This window comes from Macaca thibetana, chromosome 19, assembly GCF_024542745.1.
Source record: "Macaca thibetana thibetana isolate TM-01 chromosome 19, ASM2454274v1, whole genome shotgun sequence".
Taxonomy (NCBI): domain Eukaryota; kingdom Metazoa; phylum Chordata; class Mammalia; order Primates; family Cercopithecidae; genus Macaca; species Macaca thibetana.
Window position 1 is genome coordinate 24,779,104 of NC_065596.1, and position 27,780 is coordinate 24,806,883.

The following is a 27,780-nucleotide window of genomic DNA, read 5'->3' on the forward strand; positions in this document are numbered from 1 at the left end:
AAATTTTGAGACCTCTGGAATAACGCTGGAAATCAGAATAATGGCTGGTAATCGTTTACATATATTATCTTAGAAGTCAGGCCCCTCTCATCCTCCTAAACTAGTGGGGCCTTTCAATCGTATTACAAAGGCAGTTTAGTTTGGGGAAAGGGCTATTATTTAAACAATAAACTAAATTCCTCCCAAAGTTAGCTTGGCCCATGCCCAGGAATTACCAAGGGCAGTTTGGTGGTTAAAAGCAAGATGGAATTGGTTAGATGAGATCTCTTGCACTGTCATAATTTTCTCACTGTTAAAATTTTTACAAAGGTGATTTCAGAGATTGAAATAGATATACGTATGTTGTGAAGGTTGTTTGTTTTTTGTCTTTTAAAGCAACAGATCCTCACCTGAGGTCAGGAGTTCGAAACCAGCCTGGCCAACATGGTGAAACCCTGTCTCTACTAAAAATACAAAATTAACTGAGTGTGGTGGCACATGCCTGTAATCCCAGCTACTCAGGAGACTGAGGTGGGAGGATCACTTGAAACCAGGAGGCAGAGGTTGCAGTGAGCCAAGATCATGCCATTGTACTCCAGCCCGGGTAAAAAAAACTCCATCCCAAAAAATTAAACAAAAAACAAAAAACAAAAATAAAACAGATCCTTTGAAAACCAGAGGTGTATGGGCAGGAAACATAGCATGACAGCAGCAGAGCTTCTGTTGCTATGGATCCAGTTAGAACAAAGACCTGGTTTGGATGCCAATTCAGAGTTATACACCATGGTGTTGACAAAAAGAGTCAAACTCTACAAAATATAAAGAGATTTATTCTGAGCCAAATATGAGTGACCAAGGCCCATGACATAGCCATAAAAGGTCCTGAGAACATGTGCCCAAAGTGGTTGGGTTATAGCTTGGTTTTATACATTTTAGGGGGACAGAAGTTACAAGCAAACATCAATCAATACATGTATACATCGATTTGGTCTGGAAAGGCGGGACAACTCGAAGTTGGCCATGGAGGTGCTTCCAGGTCATAGGTGGATTCAAAAATTTTCTCATTGGCAATTGGTTGAAAGAGTTATCTAAAGTCCTGGAATCAATAGAAAAGAGTGTCTGGATTATGATAAGGGGTTCTGGAGACCAAGGTTTTTATTACGCAAATGAAGCCTTCAGGTAGCAAGCTTCAGAGAATAGATGGTAAGTGTCTCTTATCAGGTGGAAAACAGTGCCAGACTCTTTAGTGAATTCTCTTCTAGAGAGAGACCTGGAAAAGGAAGAGGAATGTAGATTTTACAAAATGAATATACTAAGTATGCTAGATTCTAACGAGATTGTTCTGATTTGACAATATTAAAGGTTTTCTTAATAAATTGACTTCCAATCTCATCTTTAATATCTGTAGTACTCTTGTGTACTGAATATTATTTTTTTCATTAAACAGTTTTCTGTAGATTCTGAGGAAAAGATACAAAAAATTTTTGAAAAACTCAAAAGGCAGTTTTCTGCTGATGAAGATCTGTGTGATAATTGATTTTAATGGATTTATAGTGCATAGACTATAGTCCCTAGTTATTTAATCAAGCACTAATATAGACATTGTGATGGTATTTTGTAGATATTCAGCCCATAATCAGTTGGTTTGAGTAGGGATATTATGCTAAATACAGGTAGGCCTGATCCATCACTTGAAGATCCTTTAGAATAGAGCTGAAGCTTCTCTGAATGAAAAAATACCACACCTGCTGGTGGCATCTTCCTCTCATGGGTTAGAGTTCCATCTTCACCTTTCTGGTGGCCAGCCATATGCATTTTGGAATTGCTTAGTGATGTGGTTTGACTCTGTGTCTCTACCCAAATCTCATGTTGAATTGTGATCCAGAGTGTTGGAGGTGGGGCCTGGTGGGAGGTGACTGGATCATGGGGGTGGTTTCTAATGATTTAGCATCATCCCCCTAGTGCTGTCTTTTGATGGAATTCTCATGAGATCTGCTTGTTTTAAAAGTGTGTAGCACCTCCTCCTGCTCTCATTCTCTCCTGCTCTGCCATGGTAAGATATGCTGGCTTCCCTTTCACTTTCCATCATGATTGTAAATTTCCTAAGGCCTCGTAGCCACGCTTCCTGTACAGCCTGCAGAACTGTGAGTCAATTAAACCTCTTTTTTTCATAAATTACCCAGTCTCAGGTAGTTTTTTTTTTTTTTTTTTTTTTTTTTTTTTTTTTTTTTTTTTGAGACGGAGTCTTGCTCTGTTACCCAGGCTAGAGTGCAGTGGTGTGATCTCGGCTCACTGCAACTTCCACCTCCCAGGTTCAAGCAATTCTCCTGCCTCAGACTCCCGAGTAGCTGGGATTACACATGTGTGCCACCATGCCCAGCTAATTTTTGTATTCTTTGTAGAGACGAGATTTCACTATGTTGGCCAGGCTGGTCTCAAACTCCTGACCTTAGGTAATCCACCTGCCTTGGCCTCCCAAAGTGCTGGGATTACAGGTGTGAGCCACTGCACCCGGCCAGGTAGTTCTTTATAGCAGTGTGAGAACAGACTAATAGACTTAGCCAGATCCACAGTGCCAAAGGAGAGTTCCTTGCAATAATTGCTTGTATATGTCATACTGATTCTGTTTCTCTGGTTGAATGCTGACCAAAAGACATTTTGCCCCACAAGAACTTCCAGAGGAAGAGCACCCTAAGGATGAGTTTTCTGAATTGATTGTGTTTTCTAGAATTGGATTTCTACTCTTACTAAATTTAAGAGCACTATTGACTTTATTTCCAGTGCAACATAGGGAACTGGTTGTCAAAGGCACGGTGTGATAATATGCCAAATATCATATTGAATAATCCTAATAAAATGCCTATTGGAATGATTCTGGTTACCATGAATTTGTTAGTTTAGGACACAGTAGACAAACTTTTCAGTATAGTATATTTCCTGGATGCTCCTACTGGGGCTTCAGAAATTAGGAAAGAAGGCCAGGCACCGTGGCTCACGCCTGTAATCCCAGCACTTTGGGAGGCCGAGTAGGGCGTATCACAAGATCGAGACCATCCTGGCTAACATGGTGAAACCCTGTCTTTACTAAAAATACAAAAAAATTAGCCAGGTGTGGTAGCATGTGCCTGTAGTCCCAACTACTTGGGTGGCTGAGGCAGGAGAATGGTGTGAACCCGGAAGGCAGAGCTTGCAGTGAGCCAAGATCACGCCACTGCACTCCAGCCTAGGTGACAGAGCGAGACTCCGTCTCAGAAAAAAAAAAAAAAAAAAAAAAAAAGAAGAAGGAAAGAAGAAGATGAGGTCAATCACTTTGCAGGGCTTAACTTCGCCTTGTTGATCTTGGTATTCATAGTAAATAAATTGATGGGAAATCTATGATACTGTCACTGGGTTTGTATTGGCAGAAGAGTTCTATTGCAGGGGAAGAGAACTCTAACTGCAACCACCTAACATTGTCACAGCTCTCAAATCAATTCCAAGACATGTCCAGTTTACAAATCCACATTCACTTATATAAAGGGGAGGCCAATGTTAGATGAGTATGGGCCCTGATACATTTCAGAGTTTTCCACAGGAAACCATGGCCATAAACCTGTGACTGAGTATATAAAAGGAGAAATAATCACTCTTTTGGGCAATGACTGAATCTTCATTGTCAAATGGCACATTGATACGATGATCAGACATGGTGAGGAGAAAGTAGGAACTACTAGGCATATTAGTAAGACACATGCATGACAGAAAGAAAGAATAAATCCTATAAATATTCATAGGCCTTCCATTTTGGTAAAATTTCCATAGGTTCATTGATGTGGGACTATTGAGATATCCCTTCTAATGTATAGGGCAAGAAGCATATGGTATTCCTACAACCAAAGTGTCACAATGTCTAGGGGCCCTCCTTGGCTACTGGATGCTACTTATTCCTCATTGGGATATGCTACTCTGCCTTTTTTGTCTGACCCCAAAACATTTTGCCTCGACTAAGATACGATAAGACTGTGTAATGTGTCCTAGCTGCCATGTAAGTTTCTCTACCCCTAGGACACTATGGACCAGGATTTTCAAAAGTAATTGAAATATCAGTGATATAGAATGACGTTTGGAGCCATCAACTGGTCACATTTGATGAATCAAACCACAAATGGATGAGATTTTGTAGCAAAGCCCAGTCATCCTCTACATATACTTACTCTTTTTCTTTTTGGTAGAGACAGGGCCTTGCTTTGTTGCCCAGGCTGGTCTCAAACTCCTGGCATCAAGAGATCCTCGTTCTTCAGCCTCACAAAGCAATGAGTACAGGTATGAGCCACCAACCCCAGCCTACTTACTCTTCTTTGGAAAAGCAGCTTATGATTTTGCTAGTGGTCTTAGAAGAGACAGAGCACTTAACCATAACCTACCAAATTAGCATGTGCGCCAAGCTTTCCATCATGAATTGGGTGCAGTTGGTCATTCCTTGTCTTTAAATTTTATGTGCACATTGGTATCCCATTTGTAAGTGGCATATATATGATTGGGTTTGAGTAGGCTCTGAAGCCACAGATAAGTGTATCATGACCCCTACTCCTACTACATTACCTTCAGAGTGAGTGAACATGAAGACAAGTCCTATGAATTACTGTGTCACAGCAGCAAAAAGAAATGAAGTGATTAAAAGTAAACAAAGCCTAAAGGACCTTATGTGCATTATAGGTGTCCCGGATAGAGAGAAAGAAAGCCAAGAGAGCTTATTTACAGAAATAAAAGCTGAAAACTTCTCAAATAAGAAAAACACATTATTCTGTAAATCCAAGAAGTTCAATGCATTTCAAGTAAGATAAACACAAAGAGACCCAACTGAGGCATATTATTAAAAAATCGTTAGAAACCAAAGACAAATGAAAAATTTGACAGCAGCAAGTCCAAAGTCACTTGTTATGTACAAAGACGTCCTTAACGAAGATGTCAGCAGATTTCTCAGCAAACATCTGAGACGAGATGATATATTCTTTGCTAAAAACACATACACACACATACACACACACACGTCTATTGAGAATTCAACATTCACCCAAACTGTCCTTCAAACTTGAGAGATAAATCTAGTGAATGGGTAGACAATACGTATAGACATAATATATGACATCAGTTGTACAAACTGGGGAGAGGGAGAAGCTGTGAATGAGTAGTATTTTGCACGTGATTGAAGTTAAGCTGGTATCCATGGGCGACAGAGTGAGACACTGTCTCAAAAAAAAAAAATTAAAGAAGGCACAAATAAATGGAGATATATCCATTATTAATGGATTGGGTGACTTCATATTGCAAGGATGTCAATATCTATATCTATAGATTCAATGCAATCCTTAATCACAGTAACATTTTTCTCAGAAATTAAAAAATCCACCTAAAATTCATGTGAAATATCAACGGATACTCTCTCCTCTCCCATGGTCATATCTTAGATCTTGTCATCTTCTAGCAAATATTCCTCCATAATAATTTGCAGCACTACTTTCCAACAACTTTGACTTGTATTTCCACCTCGGTCCCACCAGCATGCTAGCATCAGTAACATTAGAACCTCGCCAATACCTACAGTCCACTGAGATGATTACCTTTTTACTCTTGTAACTCCTCCTCTCCTCACAGCCTGCCAAGCACATCTCTTGTCAGGAGAGGACAGCTCACTTCTCCTAATGTCTCACTTCCCAGAATTGTGTCCCATGAAAATTTTTAGCTAGATGAAGGCAGAGAAAGAAAATATTTGATTTCTTAGGCTTTATGGAAGCGATAGGAATGGCAATAGGGGTTTGGAATGGAGACTGCACGCACCAGTCAACAGGGTGTGTCCTCAATAAGTAGTGGGTACAGGACATTTACTGAGATGCTATCTCCAACTCCACTTCAGGAAAGCTTGCTGCAGAGTTAGAGTGACAGAGTCCAGATGCTCTGTTTGAGTCGCGGGCCCTTTGTCTCAGACGGGCGAGTCCGGGGGATTCTGGGAAGTGGAGTCCAGACGCTCTGCGGAGGCTCGAGCACTTCCGGTCCCCAACTGTGACGTCGCTATTTCACTTACCATAGTAGTTTGAGTTATTTCCATATCTTGCGAGTCCTTCCGAACGAGTCTCCTTTGCTCGGAGCTCGCAACCACCCAATGATCGATTCAGGGGAAAAGAAGCCTGGGCGGAGAGCAGAGGTTTGGAGGGGCGAGGGCGGGGATTGCCGCTCCGGTCCGCTGAGCCTTATGGCCTCGGGGGTCTGTGCTAGCGTCTCAGGGAGTGGGATTGGCGCGACCCTGTGTGCCCTGCTTTGACCTTGCTCAGTCCGCCTCCCTCCTTCCTACATCTGCGGCCTCTTTCAGTGTGGCGTGGAGTGTCACTTAATGTCCGTTTATCTTCCATTGCTGGTTTTTTGCTGTTGTTGTTGTTGTTTGTTTGTTTTGTAACGCGACTTTTCAGACCCTCCTAGTAGAACCGTTTTGGGACCTGAAAGAGGTAACACAAATGAGAGCCTTAAAAGCAGTCCCTGTCCCTCGTTGTCTGATGGTCTATTGTTAATTTCCCACGAAGCCTGTCAGGTCCCCGGATGGGGTCAGAGCTCCAGCTGCCGGGGCCCCGACCCTTCTCCCTGATCCCTACAGGACGCTGGACGATCCCTGACGCCTTCTGACTTCTTTTTAGGAAAGGGGAGCATTTAACTTTTATGGGGGACCGCAGAATGGTCAGGGTGTTTCACAGCTTTGTTTTCCCCGAGCCCGACCTTTCTAAAAGAGCAGCAGGAAGGGGACTTCTTGGCTACTGAGGGCAAACCTCTACGTGAGTGATCTTTGGCTTTTTTCTTTGACAGAGATGCTTACCTCAACCAAGAGGGTGTAGGATTTGTCCCTCGGGTATGGGTGTCGATAATAATTAAGCCTTAATTGGTAACTTTATTCCAAGTACTTTATACCCCAAAATACATGATCTCCACAGTGGCACTGTGGAGAGGTACAGCCTTTTTAATTTTAAAGATAGGCGTGAGACACAGGTGGAGCAGGGGTTGAAACCTAGGCAGTCCAGGTCAGCCTGAGTTGATCATCTCTTGAATGCATTCTCACTGAGGCAGAGAAACTAGCTAGGGACAGGTGGAGAACATACGTTAGGACTTGACTGAAGGCACCTTGAGGCAAGGCTTAGGGGCTTGGACTTCTGTAGGAGTTTTTGTTTGTTTTTGGCTTTTTTTTTTTTTTTAGTCTTATCTACTATTTTCTTTTTTCTTTTTCTTTTTTTATTTTTTTGAGAGGGAATCTTGCTGTCCCCCAGGCTGAAGTGCAGTGGCGTGATCTTAGCTCATTGCAACCTCCGTCTCCCAGGTTGAGCGATTCTCCTGCCTTAGCCTCCCAAGTAGCTGGGATTACACGCGCCCGCCACCACGCCCAGCTAATTTTTTTTGTATTTTTAGTAGAGATGGAGTTTTACCATGTTGGCCAGGCTGGTCTCGAACTCCTGACCTCAGGTGATCCACCCGCCTTGGCCTCCCGAAGTGCTAGAATTTCATTCACTTTTTAACTAATATTTCATATTGTTGTGGAGCCATTTTATTATGGAGCATTCAGAAACTACAGAAATTGGAATAGAAAAAAATTTTTAAGTCCCCTTGAATCCAGGATATAAAGACAGTAAATGTTATGTTTTGAATGCATTTCTTTGTAGCCTTTCTTTTTGATCAAAATTATTATTTATATTTTATTTGTAAACATTCTAACAAAATTCTAATATTATAAATGTGTTCCCCTTATCTGTTTAACTATGGAAACTTCCAGACACCACCAAGAGAGAATTCACTAGTGAGCTTTCAAGTTGTGTCATGGTCATTCTTATTAATCTCATTGTTATTATTCCTATGATTGTTTCCTGATATTTCAAAACATTTGATATTATTTTAGAGCTATAGAAAAGTTGCAAAACAGTATAAGAAATTCTCATGTACTCTTCTTTTTGGGGGGGGTGTGATGGAGTTTTGCTCATGTACTCTTTAGCCAAATTTGCCAAGTGTTTACATTTTTCTTGTTTGCTTTGTTCATGTCCATCAGCCAAATACCACCAGGAACATACTTGCAACTAGAGACAGCTGATTGTAACTTTCTGCAGCAAGGAAGCCCACATACTTGGGTAATCGTGGGATGTCTTGTTAAGAGGCATTTAAGAAGGGCTGGTGTAGCATTTCATATAACATGCTAGATGATAGTAGATATTATATTAAATAATGTTGTTATCTGTAATTTATCAGATCTGTTAAAAGACTACTAAGACTATAGCGTTATTTTTTACATAGTATTGGATAGCATATTATCTAACACCATGTAATCTAATCTGCAGTTCCATATTTAAATTTGTTCAGTTTTTCATTTGAACTTTTTATAACTGCCCCCTTCCCCACTCTCCATCTCTATCCCCAAAGTTCAATTTTGTGTATCATCTTTAGCTGTCACATTTCCATAGTTGTCTTTAGTCTGGAAGGATTCCACATCCTTTCTTTTATGTGCATTGTTGTTTGAAGAGTATAGGCAAGTTGTTTGGGAGAAAGACATTCATTTTTAGCTTGTCTGATATATTTCACCTTTAGATTCTCCATTATTGGTAAAGATACCACAAAAGTGTTAAGGTATCCTTTTCAATGGAACATAACAGGGTCAAATGATATTCGTTTGTCCCTTCTTTGGCTTTTCAACTGTGTTGGCTTAGACAAGATCATGTCTTTCAGATTTGTCCACTGTAACGTTACTTTTTAAAAAATTATTATAAAGTTTCTCATAGGGAAATATATTATTAGTGGACAGTCTGCTGTAAATAGGAGTTTCCATTTCTCCTTCATTGATTCATTCATTTGTTGAACTATAAATATTCTATCAATATGGACTCAGAATCCAACCTTATTTATTTTAATGATATATAGATTACAATTATTTTTTCCAACTCCAGTGTATTTTACATATCATAGCATTCACCCATTTCAGGTGTACAATTCAGTGACCTTTAGGAACTTTGTGGAGTAACTATCATCGTAGTTCAGTTTAGATCTTTTACATCCCCCAGTTGGACTCTTCATGCTCATTTAATTTAAACTTCATTCTCACCTCAAATCTGCCTCAACCACTAATCTACTTTCTCCATATATACATTTGCCTATTCTGGACATTTCATCTGAATGGAATCATAGAATCCATGACTGACTTCTTTCACTTAACATAATGTTTCCAAGCTTCATGTATGTTGTAACATGAGTCAGTATTTCATTCCTTTACATTCTAAATAAGATTTCATTGTATGGATATGCCAAGATTTCTCTATTTACCCATACAAGGGCCTCTTTGTTGTGTGCAATTTTGGGTTAGTATGAATAATGCTGCTGTAAGCATTCATGTGCTAATTCACATCCATATTGTTGGGCAGCATCCCTGGCCACCCTTTCATATCTCTCTCTCTGCCTTCCATGGCACGTTCCAGGCACAATTCTTTCTGCTCGAACTGCGTAACTGAGGACTCTGCAAATTCCCTGAAGTAGGCGGGAAAATGATCACATGCGACGTGAGTATGGCGTGCCTCTCTTGCTGTTCAAATTTCATCTCACTACTCATACTGTCATGTGTTTTTCTCAGTCTTGGAAAGACTCAAGGAGAACAACAGGCATTTGAGGATCTCTTCTGTGCCAGGTGCTTCCTTCTTTTGTTTTTTTTTTTTTTTTTGAGATGGAGTTTCACTCTTGTGGCCCAGGCTGGAGTGCAATGGCGTGATCTCGGCTCACCGCAACCTCCACCTCCCAGGTTCAAGCCTCAAGTAGCTGGGATTATAGGCATGCACCACCATGCCCGGCTAATTTTGTATTTTTAGTGGAGACGGGGTTTCTCCATGTTGGTCAGCCTGGTCTAAACTCCCGACCTCAGGTGATCTGCCCGCCTCGGCCTCCCAAAGTGCTGGGATTACAGGCGTGAGCTAACCATGCCCGGCCTTTCAGTGATTTTATGAGCCACCTGTTCTATGGTTCAGTAGCTCCATTGGCCTGCAGGTGACAGGGTGCATGCCAAGTTCATCATATTTCATGAGAGAGCGCCCATTGTTTTGCATGGTCAATGAAGGATATTCCTTGGTCAGAGTGAAATTCCATGAGGTGTTCAAAAACACAATATCAGTTCTTCTCAAGGACAGCTGTGGTAGTCCCAGTGTTCATGAGTGACATATATTTATCCCTCGTAGGCAGCAAGCTATTGCCATGCTTTTTGTCCACACACAGTGTACCCAGTCAGTAGCCATACTCCCGACCAAATGGCTGGACTGCTGACAACAGCCCAGAGTTCATGAAAATGTAGCAAGATATGGTAGTAGCAGTTGCCTGCATTGCAGTCACCACTGCATGTAGTTTGGTCCATCAGGCAAAAGGGCCATGTTCAATCTCAGCCTTAAGATAGCCATTCACCAGCCAGATGCTGGTCACAGCCCAGTGGAGCCTGTCTCCTTGTTGTTTCGCAGAGCTGTCTGTAAACCATACTGTACCATCAGTAGGCACATCTGAATCTGGGGCCCCAGGTAGCCCCAGGAGGTGCCAGAACCCCCCTTATGGGTCATTTGGTCTCTGCTGTTAAGCTAGCCATTTGTTCATACAGCCTCCTGGGTCTGATCTTAAATGTACCATTTCCCTTTTTTTTTTTTTTTTTTTTTTTTTTTCTGAGAAGGAGTCTCGTTCTGTTGCCCAGGCTGGAGTGCAGTGGTGTGATCTTGGCTCACTGCAACCTCCGCCTCTTGGGTTCAAGCGATTCTCCTGCCTCAGCCTCCCCAGTAGCTGGGATTACAGGCGCCCACCACCACACCTGGCTGATTTTTGTATTTTCACTAGAGATGGGGTTTCACCATGTTGGCCAGGCTGGTCTTGAACTCCTGACCTGAGGTGATTGTCTGCCTTGGCCTCCCAAAGTGCTGGAATTTACAGGAGTGAGCCACCGCACCCAGCCGAATGTACCATTTGCCTATGATAGTAGAGCTTTACCACTTATCAAATGGAGCCTGTCCAACTTTATGTGTAGGGTGAATAAGGGCCCAGGTGAGAATGGGCAGTTTATGTCACATGTGTACTCCAGCGGTAAAATGCACTGTCCCCATCAGTGCCCAATAGCAAGCAAAGAATTGCCATTTATACAAGCATCCCTTGTGGCTGCCTTAGGCAACATATCCAAAATTTCAGAGACTGGTGCACCTCAGTGTCAACGTTTTGTTTTCACAGACTCTAGTCAGTACACATGCAGATTATGGACCTTGTACCTTCATTGGACTAGCATGTTCTGAAGGTGTAAAGGCATGTCTGGGCCTTGGCTAGTTGAATGGCTTCCAAGGCCTGCTACTACAAAGGGTCCCATTCAAAGTTGATGGCTTTGCCACTCAGTGTCTATGGGGCTAAATGAACACCAAGTGAGCTATGTGCTTTCTGCAGTACCCAAAGGCCTATCGGCTGATGAGTCTCCATTCCATTAGTGGATGCTGACACGGTTAAGACTTTTTGCTTGCCTGTATCTGGGATATTTGTTTGGCTTCCCATCCATGTGACACTGGCATTCAGCCTTCCATAGTCGGCTGTTCCTCTCCATGCCCTGGAGGTCTGTCTGACCAGCTAAAAAAGTAGGCTGTTAATTACATTTTGACCTGGTTGGTGTAACATTTTTCTCTGTGGCAAGTAATTCCTGAACTAATGAAGTAATGTGTTGTTCTCCACTAAGCATGCAGCAGTGCTTTTGCTGAACCCACCGGGGCTTGGGTGGCTTAGGTGGTAGGCAGGAGTGGATATGCCCCACTGTTATGATTCAAAAATTACATGCAAGGACACATATCCCCTGAGGCAGCAGTGATGTTCTGTGTCTGAACAGCCCAAATGCCACCGCTTCTAATACACTCAGCAGTGGGAACCACAATCACTGACACCTGAAGTAGCCCAAAGGATTCACCCCCAAACATAAGCACCACAAGCAGACAGGCGTCATGAGTCACTGAGTTCTTCCTAAAAGCTTTGATGTCATTAGTTTCATTTTTCCCCTAAGAAATATTAATATTTGAATTCCTCCCTCTCTTTTTCCCTCTTTTTTTTTTTTTTTTTTTTTTTTTTTGAGGCAGAGTTTCACTCTTGTTACCCAGGCTGGAGTGCAGTGGCGCGATCTCAGCTCACTGCAACCTCCGCCTCCTGAGTTCAAGCGATTCTGCTGCCTCAGCTTCCCGAGTAGCTGGGATTACAGGCATGTGCGACCATGCCAGGTTAATTTTGTATTTTTAGTAGAGATGGGGTTTCTCCATGTTGGTCAGGCTTGTCTCAAACTCCTGACCTCAGGTGATCCGCCTGCCTCAGCCTGCCAAAGTGCCAGGATTACAGGCATGAGCCACCGCACCCGGCCTTCCCTCTTACCTTGATAGGAATGGTGAAGACCCAGAGACCAGGCTCCATCCCTAATTGTGCTGTTCTTTTTGGGATAGAAAAATCTGTCGTCCCTCACCAACAATCCGGGATAGCCAAAATAGCATGTCCTTATGATATTGCCTATACCTGTCCTGCAGATCATGAGTCTCTCTTTCTCGAAGGTCCACATCATGCTTACTGGCTCCCTTCTTCTTAGCTGCCTCAGAGACTTTCTGATAACCCACTTCACCCACTTCCAGAGCCCTCTGGCCCCAGGAATATGCGATTACTTAAAAGCCCCACAGTCAGTATATTACACGCCATGCTCCCCTGTTTTCATTTGCCATCCTCTCTTTCTGAATCCATGCAGCCAGCTCACATCTATAGAGGGGTGACCTGTGTCCCACTTATCACTCTGTTTTTTCCCATAAATCATGCAGCTTCTTTCCAGCTCCTGTGCCCCCAAGCTGCCATTACTGCCCTGGACCACAAGCTGGGGGGCATTATGCTCCCCCTTTGCTAATGCATGGTTCTGTTGGACCAGACCCTGCTGTGCCAATTCTGTGGAGCAGGTTCACGGGTTACCAATGTACATGAGTTCAGTAGAAGAGTACACTCAATACATGACTAATTACATAAAGCAGATTTATTGCTTACAGGTAGGCAGCAAGGGAGAACAAAAGCCTGCAGTTCCCTGTGAGCCAGTCCCCCAAGGCTCAAGAAAGCTGCCTGGAGTGGGTAGAGTCTGAATTGCAAGCGCCCCATTTGCAGCTCAGCCAAGGCACCCCAAGAGGCAACGTGTCCTGGATTATGTGCCTCAGGGGCAATATAGCTTACTGGGAAGTTCCTCCCTCACTTGAGATGTTATCTTCCCTAGGAAGGACACGTACATTGCATTTGTAGCACATTCTATGGTTATTATTGAGAGCTATGAGCAAGAAGGTGGGCAGAGTCAATCTAAGGTAATACTGAAAATTGCCCAGTTACCTAAAACTTGTTTGTTGGGCAAATAGTAAAGAAATGTGATCGCATCCGGGGTTAAAATATGAGAGAGAACAATGAGTGTTATCAAACCAGGTTGGGACTGAATTACTAAATGTTGCTGGAGCAATAGGCAAGATTCATTGAAACTTATATATATATATATATATATGAAGCCCAGGATGCAGCATTTAGAGTTTTAGAGGGTTACTTATAAGTAGACTCAATGAGCGCACAAAGTAAAAATATAGGACCTCATTTTCTTTCTATTCTTTTTTGTCTGTTTGTTTTTGAGACAGAGGTTCGCTCTTGTTGCCCAGGCTGGAGTGCAGTGGTACAATCTTGGCTCACTGCACCCTCTGCCTCCCAGTTTCAAGTGATTCTCCTGCCTCAGCCTCATTTTCATCATTGCATTTCTGGTGGAGCTCAGGAAAATCAGTCATTGTCAGGACACAAACAGAATAAGTTGTAAATCTGTAAGCTGACCTGTGTCTCAAGATCCAAAACAACTTTACACTTGTCCCTTGTGCCAGTGCAATGCTGCTGTCTACCAATAGTCCTTGGCTATAAGATCGAGGTGACATCTGCTTGATGTTGTAGGAGGCAGTGACCTTCAAGGACGTGGCTGTGGTCTTCACTGAGGAGGAGCTGGAGCTGCTGGACCCTGCCCAGAGGAAGCTGTACCGAGATGTGATGCTGGAGAACTTCAGGAACCTGCTCTCAGTGGGTGAGGACAGGCGCCCTCTGTAATGGAATGTCAGACCCCAGGAATGGTTTTGTATCCTAGGGTTTTCAAGTTTGAGTGTGCAGTGAGAACCTACATTTCCAGTAAATTTTGCCTAGCTATTAGGTTGGTGCAAAAGTAATTGTGGTTTTTGTCATTGGAAGTAATGGTACACCGCAATTACGTTTGCACCAACATGATATTACCTTGAACGTGTTGGGATTAAGCATGTGACTTTGCCTGTTCACAGGGCATCAACCATTCCATGGAGATACTTTCCACTTCCTAAGGGACGAAAAGTTTTGGGTGATGGAGACAACAAGCCAAAGAGAAGGGACTTCTGGTAAGAACCAAGCAGTTGTGTGTCCCTGCATGTTATTCCTGTCTGTTTTAGTTCTGTCCGTGCCCATTTCCAGCATTTTGGGGTAAATGGCCGAACCTGTTTCCTGGATTATTACAACCTCCTCCTGCTGATGCCCCTGCTCCAACCCTTCCCACCGTGCCATCTGTTCTCACGGTAGCGAAAGTGATCCTTAGGAAATGAAAGTCACATTGCCATTACTCAGCTCAAAAGCCTTTCTGGCTTCTTGTTTTTATTAGTGTTACAGCCTCTTTAAGTGGCTTTTGTAGACCCTGTGATCTGCTCTTCATCCCACACTGCGTGACTGCATCTCCTGTCCTCTCCCACTTGCTCCATCTTTTCCAGGCACATTGTCCTCCCTGCTGTTTCTCTATCCTGCCAAGGACGTCGTATTGCCTGTTGTGGCCAGTGACGTAAAACTCAGCAGATTGAACAAGAAACACTTATCTTTCTCTTCTGTAGGCCTGAAGTCTGACATATCTCACTGGGCAAAAATCAAGCTGTCTTAGGGCTTTGTTCCTTTCTGGATGTTCATGGGGAGAAGACTTCATTTTGGTTTACCAGTCTCTAGGCACTGTCTACACTCCTTGACTCTTATTTCCTTTCCTCCATCTTCAAAGGCAACTACATTGCATCCCTGACCATTCTACTATAGTCACGGTCCCTCTGCCACTCTTCTTATGCCTTCCTCTTTCACCTTTCAGGCCCCTTGTGATAGTATTCATCAATCCTGCATGATTCAGGATGACCCTTCCACTTTCTGCTTAGCTGGCTAGTGACCTCATTGACATCTTAATCTCCCTTGCTGTGGAACATAACATGTTCATAGGTTCTGAGGACTGGATGTAGACATCTTTCAGGAATGATTATTTTCTCTACCACAAAATATTCTGCCTCCGAACCCTCACTTGCTCTTCTCTCTGATTGGAATACACTGTCCCCACAAAACTTACTGATCCCTCTTTTAGTTTATGCAGCTCTCTGCTCAGTTTTAATATCATAGGAGAGGTCGTCTCCAAGCAAGCACCTTATTGAAAATACTATCCTATCTTTACTCTTCTTGGCCTGCATGTGTTGCGTCTCATGTATTTTTGTCTACAGATAGATCACCTCTCCCCTTTACAATGTAGTCTCCTGAAGGTATTTATCTGTTTCTTTATGACTGCGTCTTCAGCACCTAGAATACTCCTGATACATGGCAGGTATCTGTAAATATTTGGTATTCTTGTGAATGAATTAATGGATGAGAGGCCTTGACTGTCTGTAAGAATCATGGAGATAGCTAATAAGTGACAGATATACCAGAGTGAATGTTATATAGTCATGCCTTGGTAACCATGGGGTTTTATTCCAGGGCCCCCTTGTGGATACCAAAAGCCAAGGATGCTCAAGTCCCTTCTACATGTAAAGTATTTGTGTGTACCCTACGCACATCCTCTCATATACTTTAAGTCATGTCTAGATTAGGTATAACACCAAATGCAACGCCTACCCATTGCTTTATTCACATGGATTCAATGTATAGGACTCAATGTGAGAAATTCACGTTTTGCTGTGTGGAACTCTGTGGAATTTTTTTTTTTCCAAATACTTCTGATGCACTGCTGGTTGAATCCATGTATGCTGAACCAGCAGATATGGAGGCTGACTGTATGTTGCAAGACAGTTTTTTTTTTTTTTTTTTTTTTGTCTGTGTATGGCTGCTTGTTCAATTTTGACTTTCTTAGATTCTCTTGACATGGTTGGTTTTCTGTGTGTTCTGTTGACCCACATCCCGTGGAAACTTTCAAGCATTGTTTTCATGACCACACTGAGAAACATGCCTTCCATGGGGCTTACCCTGGAACTTTCCTTAAGGACCATGTTTATGTCTGTGAGAAATCCTTTATATCTGTGAGCTGAATGTTGCTTATATTTCTGTATGTTTTTCTTCAAAAAATGTGGTGTCTATTTCTGTATCTTTATACAAATTTAATTGTCAAAATGTGAAGGAATATAAATTTTACAGAAATTTTTATTTATATTTACAGAGATAGAGTGTTGTATTTTCATCTGGTGAACTTTATGACCTGAAAGGAATTGGGAAACTGCTCTCAAAATAGAAACTTCCCAAAGGATACTCTCCCTTCTCTTTAGAGACTGCTTATTTATAAGTGACAGCATATTAAATATATCCATGTACTACTGTGTGCTGACAGGTACATACTTACCAATTAATATTTTCCAAGATTCTTTCCATTGGAAAAATTTGGAAGTTATCTTTCCGTTGGAAAAATTTACCTAATTCAGGACTTGGTAGTATCCTGACAAAGTTCTAAACATTTTGTGAGCATGAGCCATAGTAAGAAACACACCTTTCAATGTAACCCAGACAAACATTTTTCATGTGTGTAGATGTGTATGAGTGGCTTAAGTAAGCAATTCATGTAATGACATTTTTCCTGCTTGTCATAATGCTGCAATAATTTTCATTCTAGTTCTTTTTTTGTAAATGTTTATTGTGGGTTTTAACTTTATTTCAGCTCATTGAGGCATAGTCTTGAGTATAAAAAGTTATAAAACCTGTTTACATCATAGGCTTTCTTTTCATTCCACGTGATTCTTAACAACTTTGGTTGTCTGCTCAGGAGCATCCCCCTTTGTGAACCTCTGGAAGGACAGCCTTTCAGATTCCCCTCAAAACTACAGTTGTCTGTCCCTGTACTCTTTCATATAACCAAGTTACTGTCCATATCAAAACAGAAAAATAAGATTAAGTGTTTTTATACATGTGTAAAATTATTGTGGGGGAATACTTTGAATGTATAGATATTAAACACTCTGAGGTGTTTGGTGTTTAGCATTGTGAACAGTTCAACCAACTATGAAGTTTAGTGGGACATTTTACAGAGGACTGCTCTCACTTCACATCAAGTGAACATTCGGCAGCTTTTCAAAACTATCTTCATGTTTAGTAATTTGCTAGAAAGACTCTTAGAATTCACTGAATGCTTTTATCCTCACAGTTACTGATTCTTACAGGGAAAACATGCATATTATAGTTAACCAAGATGAGAAACCAAATAAGACAGAGTCTATCCCGGCCCGCGGGATAGTCAGTGTAGGCCCTGGAGGAGGGGGTGGGAATTTGGGGAACAAGAGACACGAGAAATGGAGACAAGACAGTGCTCTGATCAAGTCTCGTTTAATGGCGGTAATGCACTGCCTTATATACACTTGGAGGGGAAGGGGTTGGGCTAAGGCGGAAATGATCTCATTGCCGAGGGCGTGGCCAGGTTGGTTTCGGTTTCTCCGGTCGGATGTCATGTTGCGCTTGCGCTATTAAGTAACAATTTTCCCGGGCGCGGGAAAAGTGAGTGAAGAAGCAGCAGGAAGAGCGCCATCTTTAATGAGGTATTAGTACAGGGGAAAAAAGGCAAAGATAGGGAGGAGGTAGAAGGTGGAAATGAATAGAGCTCAGGCGTTTTAATTGTTAATTATTATTCGCTATGGCCGGGGCGTGCAGCTCCGGACAGGTCCCCCTTTTTATATTTTTATGATAAGAAAACCCCTCGGGAACTGCGCCTGTCTTAGGTTGGGTCAACTCACCCCCACCTTCTAGGCCCGTCATGGGATAAGGCAGCAGCAAGGGCGGCCCTCCTGTCTTAGGCTCCGATGGAGATAGTGTCCTCTTACCCGTCATTGACTGTCCAGTTCAGCACACAGGGGAGGTGGTCTTATTAAGGTAAATAAGACTCACCATTTTCAGTCATCTCAAGGCGATGATAATGAACCTGTATAGGTTTGGCCTGGAAGGCCTCGATTTGTTGTCTGACAAATGCCATAAGCTTATTAAGGATTATAGGCCTGAGAGTGAGGAAGAGTAGAAGAGTGAGTAAAGGACCAAGAAATGGCAGGAGATAGGGGAGAAGTCCATTGAGTCCAGTCCATAGTGGATTGGCGGCCAGGCCTTTTCTGCGCTTTTCTAGTTCTTCTTGCAAAGTTTTTATCTTATCTCTGATGATTCCGGATTTGTTGGCGTAAAAACAGCACTTTTCCTGTAAAGCCAAACATATCCCTCCCTGTTCTGCCGTTAACAAATCTAGACCTCTTCTATTCTGGAGAACTACTTCAGCTAACGAGTCTACTTGGTCTTGTAAATCTTGTATAGTACTGGATAAGGTCTGTACATCTGAAATTAATTGATTGGATAATTTAGTATATTGGGTTAGTGAGACTCCTAGGCCTGTGGCTCCTGTAGTAAAAGCGGTGGTGATTCCTAGTCCAGCCAACAAGGGAATAAATTGTATGGCTCGTTTCGGTCTATAAATAAAATGTTCAATAGCGGGGATGGGGATAGGTTCATCTCCAGGGATGATATCAATGTCGGGGAGAAGAGTGGCCAGAACACAAAGCCCTGTCCAATTTGTAGGTAGATACGTATATGCCATGTTATTTCCACAAACGAAAACCGAGCCATTTATGGCACACAAAGGGTTGGTGGCATTGATTATGGAGGTACAGTTGTCAAACACAACATAGCCTAAATCAATTTCTTTAGTGTTATTATATGATGGTGAAAAGAGGCAAGAGGAATTAGAAAACGTCATCGGTTGAACTAAGGGGGGGGGGGTAATAGGACAGGAATTATTTACTAAGGATTCATTTGAGTAATTGACATAGGACAATGAAAGGTTAGGTATGGCTAGAGGAATAGGGGGGCCCATTTTAAGACAAAGCCAACAATCGCGGGCCAGGCTTGTATTGGACATTTGAAGTAAATTGTAAGTAGCATTGAGGATATCAAAAGTTTGAGCATCGAGCCTAAAATTATCTCTAAGCTCAGGCAGGGCTAAAGGGTGATATTGAAGTTCAGGATATGAAGCTTTATGAATTTCTTCTAAATTTTTCTGGACGGTTTTAATTCTTGCAATATCTAATGGGCCTCCTCCATCAGAAATGTGAATGGGGGCAGTAGTGCTCCAACAAACAGGCTTTCCTTTTTGGCCGTTACAAGGAGATTGTACAAGTTTATTAGTGGATCCTAATACTTGTACGTCATTGATGCCTCCTCCTTTTGAAGCATCTGTAAAATTGGGTATTTTTTTGGTTTGTTTTCGTGTGGTATTTCTTTATCTGTTACAGAAGGAGACTTGACTTCCTCATGATCACTTTCGAGGGAAATGAGATGCTCCTCCGTATCTTGCGGAGGCTTTGCGAGGTTAGAGCGGGAGCTAACCTTTAAAATATGCTCTGTCTGAGCGACCGCAGCCATGACTTGCGGATCGGCCTCCTTCTTATCTATTAAATCTCTAATGAGGTTCCAATAAGAGAAGGCAGTTACAGGAATTTTTTCTGGCCCAAAAGTATTATAATAGTCCTGAAAACAATCCCCTACTCTACGCCATCTTTTAATATCAATAGTTCCTTCCTGTGGGAACCAAGGGCAAGTGTCTTTTACAAAATCAAAAAATTTAAACAAATCATTACCTTTAACCTTTACTCCTCGTATCTTTAAAGCCTCTTTTAATTGTCCTACATATATTTGATGCTGGCTTAATTCTTGTCCCATTTTGGACGCGTCACTTACCTTCGATTCTGACGCGGCAGGTTCCCGCGGTGATCGGAAAAGTTTGACTCCTTTTGTCTTTGTTAGCGGTCGACCGTCCTTTGGCGTCCTCTTCCTCACGGAGTCCCTCGTTTCCAGGTCCCTGTTCGGGCGCCACGTATCCCGGCCCGCGGGATAGTCAGTGTAGGCCCTGGAGGAGGGGGTGGGAATTTGGGGAACAAGAGACACGAGAAATGGAGACAAGACAGTGCTCTGATCAAGTCTCGTTTAATGGCGGTAATGCACTGCCTTATATACACTTGGAGGGGAAGGGGTTGGGCTAAGGCGGAAATGATCTCATTGCCGAGGGCGTGGCCAGGTTGGTTTCGGTTTCTCCGGTCGGATGTCATGTTGCGCTTGCGCTATTAAGTAACAATTTTCCCGGGCGCGGGAAAAGTGAGTGAAGAAGAAGCAGGAAGAGCGCCATCTTTAATGAGGTATTAGTACAGGGGAAAAAAGGCAAAGATAGGGAGGAGGTAGAAGGTGGAAATGAATAGAGCTCAGGCGTTTTAATCGTTAATTATTATTCGCTATGGCCAGGGCGTGCAGCTCCGGACAAGAGTCCAGGGAAGTACCAAATCCTTATTTTCTATTGTATTCTCCCAGTAGAGTGGAGTATGTTACATTGCCAGGATTGGCATGTGACTTAGACACAGATAACTCCCAATCAGGGAAACTTACCTGAGTGCTGGGATCCAGAGTAATTATTGGGGCTCCATTACATAGCCATAATTGGTTGGTTGATTCCCATGTGGTTATTTAGTCTCCTGGTTCACTGATTCCCTGTGAGGTAAAGCCCCTCCATGAATCACACTGATGTTCTTTCTGATGTGAGGAGGACCACCCGCCATGCGCCAAAGGAGTGGCCAGTCACAACCCTAAATAATATTGTTTCACTATCCAGAGTTACCCAGGTTTTACCTTCAAGCAAAGAGACTCTCCTCAGGCATGACACTGCAAGATCCTAGAGATTACCTCTCAGATGCTGACAACATCCTGACCTCTTTCAAGTTAGGTTAACTTCTTTGTAAGGATGTATGACAGACAAATATATAAACTATGTATTCTGTTACTGCTTCTCCTTGAAGTTCCTTTGGATTCATATTTCACTACGTATGTAATATTTTAGCTTTATGATTTACCACACAACATTTTAGACTCACTAAAAAATTCACTAGAAATAGCAATAAGTGAAGTGTATATATTAATTTTTTTAAACAAGTATTTTATTTCTATCCAGAATTTTACATATGAGACATGGTGTGGTTCTAAATTGGTCTAATGCAAACCAGAAACCAGGGTGCGTTTGGAAAACAGAAAATGAATGTTCATTAAAGTTAAATCCCACATCCTAAGTGTAAAGTCTTGAAAACACTGAACAAAGACTTTACTTGTCCACATGTCTCGTTTGGTGTTTTTTGTTTGTTTCTGTTTTTTGTTTTTGTTTTTTGGTTGTTTTTTTTGAGGCAGAGTCTCACTCTGTTGCCCAGGCTGGAGTGCAATGGCCTGATCTTGGCTCACTGCAACCTCTGCCTCCCAGGTTTAAGCAATTCTCCTGCCTCAGCCTCCTGAGTAGCTGGGATTACAGGTGCATGCCACCATGCCTGGCTAATTTTTGTATTTTTAGTAGAGATGGGGCTTCATCATGTTGGCCAGGATGGTCTCGAACTCCTGACCTCATGATCCACCTGCCTCGGCCTCCCAAAGTGCTGGAATTACAGGTGTGAGCCACCGTGCCCGGCCTACTTGTCCACATGTCTTAATTCTGTGTCCTTATAGGCAAGATCCAAACTGAAATGGAGACTGTTCCAGAAGCAGGAACACATGAAGAATTTTCCTGCAAGCAAATTAGGGAACAAATTGCAAGTGACTTAACCAGGTCTCAAGATTCCACCATAAATAACTCTCAGTTATTTGAACAAGATGATGGCTCCTCCCAGATTGAGGAAAGACTATCTACAGTTCACACAAGAGAAAAACCTTCCCAGGGTGGAAAGTGTAAACAGTCCTTCAATGATGTTTCCATCTTTAATCTTCCTCGGCAGTTATGTTCAGGAGAGAAGTCTCATACCTGTGATGAGTGTGGAAAAAGCTTCTGTTACATCTCAGCCCTTCATATTCATCAGAGAGTCCACATGGGAGTGAAATGCTATAAGTGTGATGTGTGTGGCAAGGAATTTAGTCAGAGCTCACGTCTGCAAACTCATCAGAGAGTCCACACTGGAGAGAAACCATTCAAATGTGAGCAGTGTGGGAAAGGCTTCAGATGTAGATCAGCACTTAAAGTTCATTGCAAATTACACACGAGAGAGAAACCTTATAATTGTGAGAAATGTGGGAAGGCCTTCATGCACAATTTCCAGCTTCAGAAACATCAGAGAATTCATACTGGGGAGAAGCCATTCAAATGTGAAATATGTGGTAAGAGCTTCTGTCTTAGGTCAAGTCTTAATAGGCATTGCATGGTTCACACAGCAGAGAAACTGTACAAATCTGAAAAGTATGGAAGAGGTTTCATTGATAGGCTAGATTTGCATAAGCATCAGATGATTCATATAGGACAGAAACCATATAATTGTAAAGAATGTGGGAAGAGCTTCAAATGGTCCTCATATCTTTTGGTCCATCAGCGAGTCCACAGTGGAGAAAAGCCATACAAATGTGAGGAGTGTGGGAAGGGCTACATTAGTAAATCAGGTCTTGACTTCCACCATAGAACCCACATGGGAGAGAGATCTTATAACTGTGATAACTGTGGGAAGAGCTTTAGACATTCTTCTAGTATTTTGAATCATAAGAAACTCCACTGCCGAAGAAAACCATTGAAATGTGAAGACTGTGGAAAGAGGCTTGTACACCGGTCATACTGTAAAGATCAACAAAGAGACTACAGTGGAGAAAATCCATCCAAATGTGAGGACTGTGGGAAGCGCTACCAGAGGCGCTTGAATTTGGATATAATTTTATCATTATTTTTAAATGACATATAAGTTATACATGTTTGTGGAGTGTGAAATTTGATACATGTATATAATGTATATAAATGTATGCTGATTAAATCAGTTTAATTTGTGTATCACCTGAAACATTTATGATTTGTGTTGGAAAAATTGAACATCTGTTTTTTGGATTTGAAACAAGTTACTGTTGATTATAGTCACCTATAGGGCTGTAGAACATTAGAAGTGAAGTAGTGAGGAGTTTTTTTATTTTTGTTTTTGTTTTGTTTTGTTTTGTTTGAGATGGAGTCTCACTCTACGCCCAGGCTGGAGCACAGTGGTGCAATCTTGGCTCACTGCAAGCTCTGCCTTCCGGGTTCAGGCCATTCTCCTGCATCAGCCACCCGAGTAGTAGGGACTACAGGTGCCCACCACCAAGCCCAGCTAATTTTTTGTATTTTTTAGTAGAGATGGGGTTTCACTATGTTAGCCAGGATGGTCTCAATCTCCTGACCTCGTGATCCGCCCGCCTCAGCCTCTCAAAGTGCTGAGTAGTGCGGAGTTTTGAATAAAGTTACAGGATCAAGGGCCAGGGTTCTAGAGAGAGGAAAAGAGAGGGAGAGAGATTTTTCTTGGGACTGGAACCCGAATGAACTTAGTCCAGGGGAGGGGTGCAGTCCCTCCCACTGCTTGCCAGGTTGATCAGGCCTGCAAAGTCAACCGTTTCAATTCATCCTGCATGGATATCTATTCAGGTGACTTGGATCAGTAAGACAGGGAAACTTTCCACCCATTCCTCATGGATGTCTATTCAGGCAACACAAGCCAGTAAGGATTAGGAAAGGAGAGGCAAAGCACCCTGAGTGAGAAAAAAGATAGGAAGAGGAAAAGAGAGAAAGAAAAAAGGGAAGGGATTGACTGGGCATTGTGGCTCATGCCTGCAATCCCAGCATGAGAGGCCCAGGCGGGCAGATTGCTTGAGTGTAGGAGTTTAAGACCAGTCTGGGCAACATGAGGAAAGCCTGTCTCTAAAAAATACAAAAAGTAGCCGGGCATGATGGCACATGCCTGTAGTATCAGCTACTTAGGAGGCTGAGGAGGGAGGATCATTTGAGCCTGGGAGGCAGAGGTTGCAGTGAGCTAAGATCACATCACTGCACTCTAGCCTGGGTGACAGAGTGAGACCCTGTCTCAAAAAGAAAGAAAATCATTGGCTGGTAGGGTGAGGCGGTCCCAATCCCTCTTGGACTGAATAAAGGAGGACAAACACGGGAATAAAGATAAAGACAAAAGAGTATATTTGGAAGAAGGGGTCAGGAGGCTCCTTGCTTCTAGTGAACCAGGGCCATGAGCTTCTAGATCCCTTTGTATTTATTTAGCAAAGGAGATAGGGAGAAGGAGGTGGTTGTCAGTCAGCTGCTTGACTTGGTGCAGGCCTGTACGACTGCATTCTCTGAACAGTAGTCTCCAGATGTTCCAGTAGATAACCTTAAGGAGCACAGCACCAGGGAGTGTTTGAACCCAACAAACCTTCTGGCGGCAGGCGCAGATGTGAGTTTGCTCACATCCTGCATTCATGATAAACAGTGTGCTGTTTGATCATATAGCCTTACTGGAGTGCTGAGTTGGTCATGATCCTCTGGCTTTCGGCTCTCTACAGCAGAGGCAGAGGCAAGGAGGTCCATGAGGCTGGAGAAAGCCACCTGTTGTGGTAACACCAAATCAAAAGTTCAGTCAGGTGATTTTCAATTGTGAAGAAATCTTGTCCAGCAGTCCTGTCAGCTCACATGTCTCCCCCTCAGGGAGAGAAAGGCCCTCCCCCATGTCCCATGATCCTAGACAAATCCACAAAGAATATGCCACCAACCACAGGTTCCTGGGCTCTCTGCAACAGAAATTGAAATGAGGCTGAAAGGGTTTTCCCAGACAAGCTTTCGTTGGAGCTTATGCCAGGACATAAGGGAGGCAGCACAAGAGAGAATCTCCTGACTCCTTTCAAAGAGCTCATAGGATTGTTTATTTGGCAAAGTGTGGGAATTAACATCAGGAATAGGGTTTGAAGGCTGGGCTGGGCAAAGCACATGACTGGTAGGGCATGCAGGTCAGTATTACCTGGTTGCAATGGTTATCTTGTGTAATGGGCCACCTAGTGGTCTGGGTGGTGGCAACAAGGCTGTAAATCAATTGTTTAGCATTTCATCCCAAAGTGAGACACTCTACAACTTTGTGATATACCAGGGTTCTTGGAACCAATCTCCCACATATACTAAGGGTCAACTGTACTAGGACACTTCATACCTCACTTTCAAATAACCAGACCAAAGATAAGTAAGAAAAAACAAACAAACAAGTAAGGAAATAGAGGATTTGAAGAACATTATACACAAAATTGACCTAAAACACATATATGGAATAACCCACACAACAACAACAGAATATACATTTTCTCATTTGCACATGGAATATTCTCCAGGATAGCTATATATTGAGCCATGAATCAAGTGTTAATAAATTTTAATACAATAAGATACTTTTTAAAATTACAATCTAGATCACAAAAACTAGAAATGATAGCAGCAAGAAAAGTGAAAATTCACAAGTATGTGGAGACTAAACACATTCTTAAATAACCTGTATGTCAGAGTAAATTAGAAGGGAAATTAGAAAATATATGGAGACCATTGAAAATAAAAACAATGTGCCAAAATTTATCAGATGAGATAAAAGCAGTAGTAGGTGGGAAATTTGTACCTGTAAATGCTTATATTAAAGACAGAAATATCTTAAATTCACGACCTAATTTTATATTCATGAACTACAAAAGGGCAAAGAATTTGAACCGGAAAGCTAGTAGAAGGAAAGAAATAATGCTGATTAATGCAATGACAAATGGAGAATAGAAAACAGAAAATTAACCAAACTGAGAGTTGGTTATTCCAGAAGATTAAGAAACTTGAGAAACCTATAGTTAGATTGACTAAAAAATAGAGAAGCCTCAAGAAACAAAATTTACACACAAAAATGTGAACATTACTGCAAATTTTAGAGAAAAATGATTATAATAGAGCACTATCTGCAATTGTAAGCCAACAAATTGTACCACCTAGATGAAATAGACAAATCCCTTAAAACATATACCCTACCAAAAATGAATCACAAAGACAGAAAATCTGAGTAGATCCTTAACTAGTAAGGAGATTCAATCAGTAACCCAGAGCCTCCCAACAAAGAAAGGCCAAAACTAGGTGGCTTCACTGGTTAATTCTTCCATTTAAAAAAAAAATTATTTTTATTTTTAGTAACCCTTATTTTACTTAGAAGTATTCCAAACGTTTAAGGAACATTTAGCACCATAACTCCTCAACCTCTTCCCAAAAATGCAAGAGGAGGGAACACTTTCTAGTTCCTTCTTTGAGGCCAGGATTACCATGGTACCAAACCAGAAAAAGACATTGCATGAAAATTATAGACCAACATCCCGTATGAATACTGATGCAGACTCTACCATAAAATACCAGCAAAATTCAGCAGTATATTAAAAGGATTATACTCAATGGCCAAACATTTATTTCTGGAATGCAAATATAATGACTCAACATACAAATATTAATGTATTATGCTGCATGAACAGATTGAAAGATATAAAAATATAATTCACATGATCATGTCAGTGAATGCAGAAAATTCATTTAACAAAATTCACCTTTTCATGATTAAAATACCACTGAAACAACTAAAAAGAAAAGAAACTATCTCAACAAAATAAAGGCTAGATATGGAAAATCTCAAGAGCTTATTTTCATATTCAATGGTGAAGGACTGAAAGCTCTTCTTCTAATATCAGGAACACAATGAGTTTGCTCCACTTTTCCACATCTAGTCAACATAGTATTGGAAGTTCTAGGCAGAACAATCAGGAATAAAAGGAAATAAACCTGTTAAAATTGGAAACAGATAAAACTGTGTCTATATGCTGACGACATGTTCTCATAAATGTAAATTCTACTCAAGAAAAAAACCCCTTAGAGCTAACAAAGTAAAAAAGTTGCAGGAAAAATACCTAGATAGAAGAAGCAGTTATATTTCTACACAAAAAACAATCTGAAAAGGAAAATACTTCTCTTGGCCATAGCATCAAAAAGAAACAATTACTTAGGAACTGTCATAACGAAGGACGAGAGAAGCACTTGAACACTGGACTCTGCAACACCTTACTGAAGGAAATTAAAGGAGGCACGAATAAATGGAGATATATCCATTATTAATGAGTTGACAGATAAATTACAAGGCAGTCAATACCATCTAAAATGGTCTACAGATTCACTGCAATCCTTAACATAATCACAATGATTTTTTTTCAGAAATGGAAAAATTCACCCAAGATTCATGTGAAATATCAAGGGATGCTCTCTCCCATGGTCATATCCTAAACCTTGTCATTTCCTAGAAAATACTCTTCGGTAAAATTTGCAGCACTAGTCTGCAACAACTTTCACCTGTATTGCCACTTGCGTCGCATCAGCATTCTTGCATCAATAATCTTAGTACCTTGCCAATACCTACAATCCACTGAGGCTATCACCTTTTTGCTCTTTTATCCCCTTATGTCCTCACAGCCAGCCAAGTGCATCTCTTGTCAGGAGACGACTGCTCACTTCCACTTCTATCTTACATCCCAGAATATGTCCCATGAAAATCTCTAGCTAGACAAAGGCAGGGAAAGATAATATTTGATTTTTTAGGCTTTATGGAAGAGAGAGGAATGGCAATAGGGGTTTGGAGTAGACCCTGCAAGCAGCAGTCAATAGGGTGT

General features: G+C 41.8%; 1 protein-coding gene and 1 long non-coding RNA gene across 6 annotated transcripts in view; one reads left to right on the forward strand and one right to left on the reverse strand.

Annotated features, from left to right (window-relative positions):
• Window positions 1–650: 650 nt before the first annotated feature.
• LOC126943391 (uncharacterized) lies at window positions 651–6,044 on the reverse strand. Its single transcript, XR_007721748.1, has 3 exons — window positions 5,797–6,044; window positions 5,580–5,701; window positions 651–1,249 (listed from the first exon to the last, which is right to left on the reverse strand). It is a non-coding gene; the product is annotated as an uncharacterized LOC126943391 (long non-coding RNA).
• The window catches only part of ZNF223 (zinc finger protein 223), a 48,174-nt gene continuing 26,389 nt past the window's right edge, over window positions 5,996–27,780 (forward strand). For 2 of the 5 annotated variants that reach the window (XM_050772018.1, XM_050772019.1), the window contains exons 1-3: window positions 5,996–6,160; window positions 13,957–14,083; window positions 14,331–14,423. In XM_050772018.1, the coding sequence (XP_050627975.1) occupies window positions 6,119–6,160; window positions 13,957–14,083; window positions 14,331–14,423 (262 nt within the window). In that variant the 5' untranslated portion in view covers window positions 5,996–6,118. The other 3 variants (XM_050772020.1, XM_050772021.1, XM_050772022.1) reach the window with 3 other exon arrangements.